Source organism: Pseudorasbora parva, chromosome 2, assembly GCF_024679245.1.
Source record: "Pseudorasbora parva isolate DD20220531a chromosome 2, ASM2467924v1, whole genome shotgun sequence".
NCBI classification, from domain to species: Eukaryota; Metazoa; Chordata; class Actinopteri; order Cypriniformes; family Gobionidae; genus Pseudorasbora; species Pseudorasbora parva.
This window is the reverse complement of record NC_090173.1, coordinates 13043373-13055070: the sequence shown is the minus strand read 5'-3', so window position 1 is coordinate 13055070 and position 11698 is coordinate 13043373. Positions and strand designations below refer to the sequence as shown.

General features: G+C 34.9%; 1 protein-coding gene across 1 annotated transcript in view; it reads left to right on the top strand.

Annotated features, from left to right (window-relative positions):
- The first annotated feature begins 7305 nt into the window (after nt 1–7305).
- The window catches only part of LOC137092040 (uncharacterized), a 76969-nt gene continuing 72576 nt past the window's right edge, over nt 7306–11698 (top strand). Inside the window, exon 1 of the mRNA XM_067456341.1 lies at nt 7306–7458. Coding sequence (XP_067312442.1) covers nt 7386–7458 — 73 coding nt within the window. The 5' untranslated portion in view covers nt 7306–7385. The remainder of the gene's footprint in view (nt 7459–11698) is intronic.

The following is an 11698-nucleotide window of genomic DNA, read 5'->3' as shown; positions in this document are numbered from 1 at the left end:
AGATAAAATCTGATCACTATTAAACCAGATAATCTTAAAAGAAATGAACAAAAATATTCTCTAAAACTAGGGTTCCTTAACATTAGATCGCTCACACCTAAAGGTATTGTAAATGAAATGATCACAGATAATAGCTTTGATGCAATCTGTCTGACTGAAACCTGGCTTAAACCTATTGATTATTTCGGTCTTAATGAGTCTACTCCACCAGGCTACTGTTATACTCATGAGCCCCATCTGATTGGTTGTGGCGGCGGTGTTGCAACTTTCTATTGAGATATTATTACTGTTACTCAGAAAACAGGACAGAGTTCATTTGAAGCGATAAACATAACACAATTAAATGTTACGCTCTCAGATATAATAAAACAAAAAAATAAACTATTATCTTTTGCTTTGGCTACCATACAGTGGGTACGGAAAGTATTCAGACCCCCTTAAATGTTTCACTCTTTGTTATATTGCAACCATTTGCTAAAATCATTTAAGGTCTTTTTTTTTTTTAATTATTGTACACACAGCACCTCATATTGACAGAAAAACACAGAATTGTTGGCATTTTTGCAGATTTATTAAAATAGAAAAACTGAAATATCACATGGTCCTAAATATTCAGACCCTTTGCTCTGACACTCATTAAACTCAGGTGCTGTCCATTTCTTCTGATCATCCTTGAGGTGGTTCTACACCTTCATTTGAGTCAGGCTGTGTTTGATTATATTGATTGGACTTGATTAGGAAAGCCACACACCTGTCTATATAAGACCTTACAGCTCACAGTGAATGTCAGAGAAAATGAGAATTATGCGGTCAAAGGAACTGCTACCAGAGTTCAAAGACAGAGCCAGTTTGTACTGGCTGCCAACGGCTGCTCGCATCAAATTCAAGGCACTGGTGCTTGCCTACAAAGCAACCACCGGCTCTGCACCAATATACCTAAACTCGCTTCTTCAGATTTACACACTCTCCAGAAGCTTGTGTTCTGCAAGTGAACAACACCTTGTGGTTCCATCCCAAAGAGGCATGAAATCACTCTCACAGACTTTTTCCTGGACCACTCTCACCTGGTGGAATGACCTGCCTATCTTAATTTGAGCAGCCGAGTCTGAAGCCATTTTCAAAAAAACATGTTAAGACACATTTTTTCCAGCTGCACCTGACCAATAAAAACTAGCACTTAACCATCCAATTAAATTTTGTGTTTATTTGTTTAAAAAAATACATAAAATAATTGTTTGTGTACTGTGCACGATTAACTGAGACTTTGTACAGCACTTGCAGGCTGTTGCCGTTGTTTGTTTAGTTGCTTCTATTGCTCTCCTTTTTTGTAAGTCACTTTGGATAAAGGTGTCTGCTAAATGATTAAATGTAAAATGTAAATGTAACCCTTCCTAGAGCTGGCTGTCCGGCCAAACTGAGCTATCGGGGGAGAAGAGCCTTTGTGAAAGAGGTGAAGAAGAACCCAAAGATCACTGTGGCTGAGCTCCAGAGATGCAGTTGGGAGATGGGAGAAAGCTGTAGAAAGTCAACCATCACTGGAGCCCTCCACCAGTTGGGGCTTTGTGGCAGAGTGGCCCAACGGAAGCCTCTCCTCAGTGCAAGACACATGAATGTTTGCTAAAAAAAACACTGACTCGACACCGGACTCCAAGATGGTGAGAAATAAGATTCTCTGGTTTAATGAGACCAATATAGAACTGCTTGGCCTTAATTCTAAGCATTATGTGTGGAGAAAAATGTTCTCCTTTTAAATAGACTGAGGTATTACTTATTGGACCAAATACCTGTAAACAAAATCTCTTAGAATATAATGTGCACTTAGAAAGATGTTAAGACCTGGGTGTTATATTAGACTGCAAATTGTTTTTCAAGAAACATATTTCAAATGTTACAAAAACATTGTCAAGCTATACAGAACAAGCTATCTGTTTCTGATGCAGAAAAGTTAGTTCATGCATCAATGACCTCTAGATTACGGTTGTCCTGCATCCTCAATAAACAAGCTACAATTAGTCCAAAATGCAGCTGCTAAGAGTTCTTACTAGTCAAGAAAATATGATCACATAACACCAATTTTATCCTCTCTACTCTGGTTACCAATTAAGTTCTGTGTCAATTTTGAAGTAATGTTACTGACCTATAAAGGCCCTAAATGGTTTAGCTCCTGTGTATTTAACTGATCTTCTATCGCCTTATAACTATCATGCTCTTTACGATCACAAAACTCTGGGCGTCTGGTAGTACCTAGGATATCTAAGTCCACTAAAGGAGGGAGAGCTTTTTCACATTTGGCTCCAAAACTATGGAACAGCCTTCCTGATAATGTTTGGCGCTCAGACTCACTCTCCCAGGTTTAAATCTAGATTAAAGCATGGGCGTAGGTTTAGGGGGGGGGACGCTAGTGTAACGGAGGCCAGCTAGTAGAAGTTGCTGTGCGAGTAAACCTCACTCCTCTGACCTCAAGAGACGCTCTATCGACTGACGCTAGAGGTTGCAGCCTTTAGCCTCCTTGTTAGAGCGTCCGACTCTCATGCCGGTGGACCCGGGTTCGAGTCCCGGTCCGAGCAGTAGGGGTTACATTGGTGCCGTGACCCGGATGGGAGTGAGGTTTGGGGGGTGAGTGTAACGGAGGACAGCTAGTAGAAGTTGCTGTGCGAGTAAACCTCACTCCTCTGACCTCAAGAGACGCTCTAGCGACTGACGCTAGAGGTTGCAGCCTTTAGCCTCCTTGTTAGAGCGTCCGACTCTCATGCCGGTGGACCCGGGTTCGAGTCCCGGTCCGAGCAGTAGGGGTTACACTAGGTACTAGTCCCAATCAATATTTTAAGATGGCAAAATTGTCCCCACCAATATTTTAGCGAACTCCTTCGTGCTGCTATATGGATCGATTCCGACGGCCAGGACAAAACAAATGAAACGGTTGCCAGTCCCTTGAAATACGGAATCGTCCATTATTTACAAGCAAAATAACGCGTCCCACAAGATTACGTTTTAGCGGCTTTGCTGCCATAGCGACGAAGTCTAGAGAGCATGCGCTGGAAACCTGCGCGGTTTTTAAAAAACATGTCCAGCTCGTGTCCACCGTATGAACTCAAGAGAATTTCCTGATATAGGGCTGAATAGAAAAAAAGGTGTCAGTGAGTTTGTCCAGTAACTCACGATGGACCTAAGGCGAACTGCACACTTTGCAGAGAAGCATTTCAGTGTCTCAGACTGTCTGACTAAAAGCATGCAATGACAGACACATCCAAAAGTAGGCCTATTGTTTTTTTTTAAATGAATAATATATTCATATATTATTCCATACATTATCAGAGCTTGGCAGACTTATTTTTCTAGACATTAGACCGGTTAATTAATAGATTATAGCCTAATTAATGTTAGTAGTTTGATATTTAAAAAATATTTAGATTAAAATAGGACAAATAATTACATAATAATATAGTTATAATAGTAAATGAATAAAGAAAATTTAACATTTTTGAATTTCAGATTTGTCAGTAAGTGTAAGTGGTTAGTGGGTCGGAATGACTGCTTAAAGAGACAGTGCACCCAAAAATTTAAAATCTGTCATAAGTTCCTCACCCTCAAGGGTTTGCAAACTTGCATGCATTTCTTTATGTTGAATACATAGGAAGACACATTCCTACCGTGGAAGTAAATGGTGTCCCCAAACCAGGTTACTTTCTTCAAAATATGTGTTCAGCAGAAGAAAGAAACTCATACAGGTTTGGAACATCATGAGGGCGAGTAAATGATGACAGAATTTTCATTTTTGGGTGAACTATCCCTTTAAAGTACACCAATATAGGCTACTAAAGAGTTCTTTAGAAATAAATAAAATAATCAAATGTAAAATAATATAAAATGTGCTCTGTTGCAAGTTTATATACTTGATTGTTTATTGTTGAGCTGTTGTCATTGTTTAATTGTCACTCTTATCACTCTTATGTTATTGTAAGTTCATAAATTATTTTCAAAAACAGATTCAAAACTGATTTTGGGGAAGAAAAACATGCACACAAAATAACTTATTTTCAATATAAAAATTGTGGACTGGATATTTTTTGACATTTTATCACAGCATGTCAAAGATTAGTAACAACACTGGCTTTTAAGCATTGTTAGTTTGTGTGCAGCATCAGATTAACATGTTTTTTCTCCCTCATTTATATGCAGTTGTTATACCCTATACAAAAGCCAGAAATAAATATATATATGTATGTATATATATATATATATATATATATATATATATATATATATATATATATATATATATATATATATATATATATATATATATATATATATATATATATGTATATATATATATATATATATATATATATATATATATATATATATATATGTATGTATGTATGTATATATATATATATATATATATATATATATATATATATATATATATATATATATATATATATATATATATGTACATATATATATATATATATATATATTTTTTTATATATATATATATATATATATATATATATATATATATATATATATATATATATATATATATATATATATATATATATATATATATATATTTTTTTTTTTTTTTTAGCACAGGCCTATCTAAAGGGTTAATGGTGCCACCATGTTATCAACTGTAAAAATTACACATTTTACCTCTTCCCAAAAAGGGAAAACCACCAACAACCAAGAATTTGTGATCCTCCTGGGACCCAGTAATAGACTTTTGTCCACTGTAGTGGACATTATATTTTAGTGAGTTTCTGTGATATCACACACGTCACAGTTTTGAGTCAGGATGTCCTTTATAGAGCACATTCAGGGCTTTGCAAAGATACCAAATGTTTGGAGGTGTCACCAGGACAACAACAACTTCTTGGTCTTTAAAAATGGCTGACAGTAATGTTTAGCACTCTTATGGAAATATGATCATATTTTGTAATTATAATTTAAATCTGATTAATTTTCTAATTGTTTGTTATAAATCAACATCTCAGGAAAATGCTATGGGGTTTCTAATCTAAATATGACTCTATGTTACAAAACAGGGCATTGATTTCATAAATGTCCACTGTAGAGGACACTGGGACTTAAATCATGTTTATAAGGCATTTTGGAGACACAACAAGTAAATAGAAAAATAAATTACATATCAGTATTCCTATAAAATATTACATATTATTTTGAAAATGTTGCCCATTATTACTCCCCTTATTACACTTCTTTTTTTCATTACATGTTGCACCAAGAACATAATAATATGCAAATTAGATGCAATATACCGATACATTGTATTGAATGGGAAAATCCAAGTATGGCCATTTTACCCACATATTGCATAAAGTAAGATGGTATGTCAAAGCATTCAGTTATATCTTTTTTAACATAGCTCAGAATCATCTTTAAAAAAAGTTGGTTTTAAAAAAATCCTGAAACTTAAACATGTATTCGTGAATTAAAAATAAATCCCATTGTTTTTGCCTATACATGCAATATCATTTCATTAAAAAAATGTAACAACTGAGTCCTGGTGTCAACTACAGAGGACATATCATAAAATATGAATATAATATAATTTTCCAAAAAAAGTATCTGTCCATTTGTTTCTTATGCTCTAAACAATCTAATGACATGAAAAAATACAAAATTCAAAAAACTTTTTTTTTCTGGGTCCCAGGAGGTTATATGGTGTCATGGCTTTCCAATAAAAAAATGAGGCTAAAATGGAAGTTAATGGGACAAAAACAGCCACGAACTGTAAATGAGGGAGGAAGAAAAATGTATCCTGTACAAAAACTAACAATGCATCAAAGCTAAAGATGTTACTAATCGCTGACATGCCCAATACTGTGATAAGAGGTAAAAAAAAAAATATATCAGTCTAAAATAACTTTTAATATTGTTTATATTGAAAATAAGTGTGTGTGTGTGTGTGTGTGTGTGTGTGTGTGTGTGTGTGTGTGTGTGTGTGTGTGTGTGTGTGTGTGTGTGTGTGTTTTAAATCAGTTTTGAAAATCATTTATGAACTTGAAAATTAAAGAGTATTTTGTTTTATTATTATTTTGGTACTGGATAATTTGAACTGAAGAGCGTCATAAATTAATAGACTTATTAATAAACTATGGTGCATTTTCATACTCTGTAACATAAAAAATAGACTATATAATCTGGGCAAACCTGTTGGGATGTCCCCACCAAAGCTGAGACCAAACCTACGCCCTTGGATTAAAGACGCATCTCTTTATTTTATTAAATTATATTCCTGTTCTGTTTTATCTCTGGATACCCATACTGAGGTAATCGAGGAAGTACATGAGCTCCAGCGTGGATCCAGGCCCTCATAAAGACTGCAGATGACCAACACCTGTGAAGAGACAACTCCTGCGAGGTCTTCAGATGATGCAGCTCTGCATCAACATACACCCCATGCTCATTTTTTGTATACTGTATTCTTAATCACTTTTTTGTGCCTTACATTAATTTATTATATTGTTTAATAATACATTGTTAGCAAATCTGTGTGCGGTATACAGGGGTCCGTTCCTTTTTACCTCGCTTAATACATCTAAAATGATTTGACAGATCCCAGATCTTCAAATTGTGATAACTGATCTCGGCTAATTTGGTTCTTCAAACAAATTTGCGACTGGATTAAAATATCTGGATTAATTTATCTAAGATTGAAGGCTGCATTTATGTTATTAAAAAAACTGCAATACTGTGAAGTATTAATAAAATGTAATATAACTTCATAACAGGGGGAGAACATAAATAAATGAATACATTTATTCAGCAAGGATGCATTAAATTGATCAAGTGACAGTATAGACATTTATAATGTTGCAAAAACTTTATATTTCAGATAAATGCTGTTCTTTTTTAACTTTCTATTCATTAAATAATAGTGGACAAAAAAAATAGTACACAAATATTTTCAATATTTATAATAATCATAAATGTTAGTTGAGCATCAAACCATCATAGCTGAATGATTTCTGTAGGATCATTTGACACTGAAGACTGAAGTAATGATGCTGAAAATTCAGCTTTGATCACAGGAATAAATTGCATTTTAAAATATATTCATATATATATATATATATATATATATATATATATATATATATATATATATATATAATAAACTATAATGATAATTAATTATTTTCTCTCGGCTTGATCAGTTATCTTGCTGAAGTGTTTATTGTCCTGCTTATATGCCTACATTTCATAAATAACTATCTGACTCGACTCTGACGTAATGTAGAAGTGAAAGTAAAACTGAGAGTGAAAGGAAGCAAGCGCTCGATCTGCCGCATTACAGGAGCAGCATTAATCAGCAGTAGGCGAATATCTGCTGTAATTTGCGGCCAGCAGCTATGATTTTCTTTCATTTGAAGATGCGTCTACCGAATTGTGTTTTGGTGTCAGTATTACTGATGATCGCTGATGGTAAGTTAGATCTCATTTATTCAGGGCCGTGTTTAGCGATGAAGAGCTGTTCCCAGGGGCGTAGCCATCTTTTCAGAAGTGAGGGGGACAGAAAGGTCGTAATACCATTTATTTATTTTTGGACCAATATAATTTATCACATCTCTTGCTTTTAATTGGGCAAGATATCAAATACACTGCTGAACAATAACCAATAATTAATATTTTTAATATTATTCTCCTATTTTTGTGCCAATTTTATGATTGGCTTATATACTACAAACACTTGTGCATTAAGACTCCATAGATTTTATGCAATGTAAATATATATATATATATATATATATATATATATATATATATATATATATATATATATATATATATATATATATATATATATATATATATATATATATATATGTATATATATATATATATTCTGATGTAAACTAGCTGTTCTCTATGTGAATATATAGTAAAATGCAATTTATTCCTGTGATCAAAGCTGAATTTATCATCATTACTCCAGTCTTCAGTGTAACATGACCCTTCACTAATCATTCTCATATGAGGATCTGATCATCAACACACATTTATGATTATTATCAGTTGTGATGCTCATAGTGCTGCTTAATTTTTGTGGAAACCATCTAAACATTTGTGGTAAATTTAAAAAAGAGAGAAATTAATACTTTTGTTGATCAGACATGCATTAAATTGATCACAAGTGATATTTTTAATATTACAAAAGATAATAATTTATTTAATAAATGCGAATAAATGCTGTCCATTGAACTTTCTATTCATTAAAGGTGCACTATGTAGTATTTTTGCAGTAAAATATCCAAAAACCACTAGGCCAGTGTTATATATTTTGTTCAGTTGAGTACCTACAATATCCCAGATGTTTCCAACTGTTACGCCCCGTGGCTCATAGGGACGCAACAAAGATTGGGACACACACGAAAGCCGAAATAAAATACGAAATTTATTAACAAAATAGAACTATACAGAAAAGAAACAGTATTAAGTGTAACAGTCAGGAATCAGTGTGTTGTGTAAGGAATGCATGAAAGGGTAATGTGCTGTTGTAGTGTTGGATGTACCAAAGAAACAAAGTCAAACAAACGCAAAACAGTAATCAAGTCCAGCCTGCCACGCCTTTGGGCCTTTTCCTCAGACTCCTTTTAACCAGGCCCAACAGGATGTCAGCAACAGGTGTGCTTAATCAAGCTATCTGAGAACAGCCAGTTGAGGGCGGAGCCAGCAAACCAGCCTCCTCAGCCTGGGGAAACCCCACTAAACACAGGAGTCGTCACACCAACTATTTGTAAATTGTGAGAAAATTGCTATTTTAACTAAGGACAGGGACGTTGCAGCATTGCATTTGAGGGAGTCGCCTGTCAATTGCGTCATATCTGCGTTACCCTCGGTTTCAGCTTTTATTTGGCAGGAGCGCTTTACTCTTAGCAGTGTGAACAAGTGAACGCACGGCGTAACGTCATAACATCGTTTTAAACACACTTAAATGTATCTAATATGATAAACAGAGCTCCATTACCTCAAAATCATAACCGGAAGAGCAGATCTGTGCAGGCGCCCGGCAAATGAGTCCCGTCCCGTCATAATAAAAGTCCCGGTATTTGCGAGGCGGGTATTTGTTTAACAATCGCTCCAGCAGCTTTGCTCAGGTCCATAACACTCGGTCCTGCTCTGCTTTAGACTACAGTAACGTTAATAACCGCATGCATGAACGTGATTTCTGCCCGAGTCCTATTTTTCACCGGCTGTGATGAGAAGACCACATCTCCCAAGATGCTGCGCTCACACGTTGCGTCATCAAACTACGCATTTGTTTTGCATAGGCGCCCTCCAGTGGACAAAAGCTGCATAGTGCACCTTTAAAGAATCCTGAAAAATAACATGTAGGCTATCATGGTTTCCACAACATTTTTAAGCAGCGCAACTGTTTTCAACACTGATGATAATCATAAATGTGTGTTGATCATCAGATCCTCATCTGAGAATGATGAAGGATCATGTCACACTGAAGACTGGAGTAATGATAAATTCAGCTTTGATCACAGGAATAAATCACACTTTACTATATATTCACATAGGAAAAAGGCTGTTTTAATTTGTAATAATATTTCAAAATATTACTGTTTTAACTATTTTTGATTACATAAATGCAGCCTTGGTGAGCAGAAGATACTAAACATTAAAATGTGCATTATTCATATGATAGGCTACTTTATTGTCAATAAATAGGCTACACTGAGATGACTTGAAAAACACACATAAAGCATATATTGTCGCAGTCGTCTGATTGTCGTCGTCACGTTTCATCTCTCATAACGATTGTTTTCCTTCAGCTGCAGCTCCAGCGTGACTGGATATTACCTCTACGAAAACACTTTTGGACTTTTTGTGAGAGCGCCCTCCTCATATTTAGATTCGAATAAAATGACAGGTCATGCATTGATTATTTTTTGTCTCTGTCTCTGTCTCTAATTTAAATCTTGATGTATTCACATTGGTTTCTATGTAAATACACTTGCCCGTGACCTCAAGAAGCGTGCTATCAACTGAGCTTAAAGAAAGCTGTCTTTAGCGTCCCTGTTAACTTGCCCGCCCTCGCGCAGGGTAACGCACAGGGTAACTAGGATCGGTGAGACCCAGTAAAAGTGCGGGGGACGAAAATACAATTTATTAAAAGTGAGGGGGACACTATGGAGCTAGAAATATGACAAAATGATCTGAATTTGAATTGTATAAATCTGAATTATTGACAAGTGTAATCTAACAAAACTGAATATTATGTTTCATTTTACATAGTACTGAATTTGAAATTTTTTTAAATGTTGAATAAAGAACCTTTGAAATTGAACACATCTGAAATGTTTTTTATGTCGAAATTGTATAGACATGTATTTTCAAACGGCAGATATTTTGTTCTGAATTAATAGACTGTAAATATTACGTTTTTGTAAATACAGATTCAATTCAGATGAAGAAGAAATTCAGATCATCAAATTCAATGTTCTAAAATTCAGATCATCGAATTCAAAATTCTAAAATTCAGATCATCGAATTCAAAATTCTAAAATTCAGATCATCGAATTCAAAATTCTAAAATTCAGATCATCGAATTCAAAATTCTAAAATTCAGATGGCAGAAATTCAGATCATACAGAAAGTAGGCCAGAGGTCATCATCAGGGAAGAGTAAAGGATGTCAGAAAAATCCAACGGAGCACCATCTGATCATTTCATTTCCTATTTGTAATGGAATAAAGAGAAAAGATCAAACAGCCCTTTTATACTTTTTTGTTTATTTTAAAATAATGCACGGAAAAAGAGATTTCGGCTAAAGTTCTCATTTTTCGTGCATGATTTACAAATCGCAGATTAGTGAAGAAAATCTCAGCGTTTGACGTCATCTGTTGTTCTCCAGGGTTGAATCCAACTTCGCTCCCTAAACCCTCACTATTCCCTACTTTAGTCCACTAATACAGTTAACTTGAAGTAGTGAATAAATGTAGATCCGATGAGTTTTCTTTCGGGGGTGGGGGGTGAAGTTGTTGACAATAATAATGGGAAATGCTCTAATGTGGCGTGACCTATTTTTTAACAGTCTATGGCGTGACATTCACAGATCACTGTAGCCCTCAGTTCAAACAAACGGCGGTGCTCACGACATGAACCAATCATCTCCGCTTTACAGCATGAGAGAAATCATGAATGAACACACAGGGCTGACTGTAAGGGCTCCACCTTATCTTTTTCTGGGACAAATCAAAGAGGGTTTTACTTTCCCGACAGGACAAATAAAACATTAAAATAACCAGATAATAATTTATTTATTATTATATTCAATGTAAACAGCGACTGATAATGGAGTGTATCTCTGGTAACAAAGTCGGGTTGTGGCTGGCGCTGCCTGTCTCTTTGTGAGAGACATTCGTGGAGAAATCAAAACAACTGAGCAGGGATATAAACGATTTCAAATACATTGTAATCGTGAATTGTGTAGCATAATTCATTATTAGGTACTTACATTTTAGACTCAAAAAACTTTTTTTGTTTTATTTCACTGATGAAAATAGCGCCAAAGGAACAACACTCAGCGCGGTGTTTTGAACTGAATGATTCAGCGTTTTGAATGAATCATTTGAATGAATGACTCAATGACTCACTCATTAAGACGATCACTTGCTGCCACCTATTGGCGGTTTAGTTTCATGTTTAAAAGTATC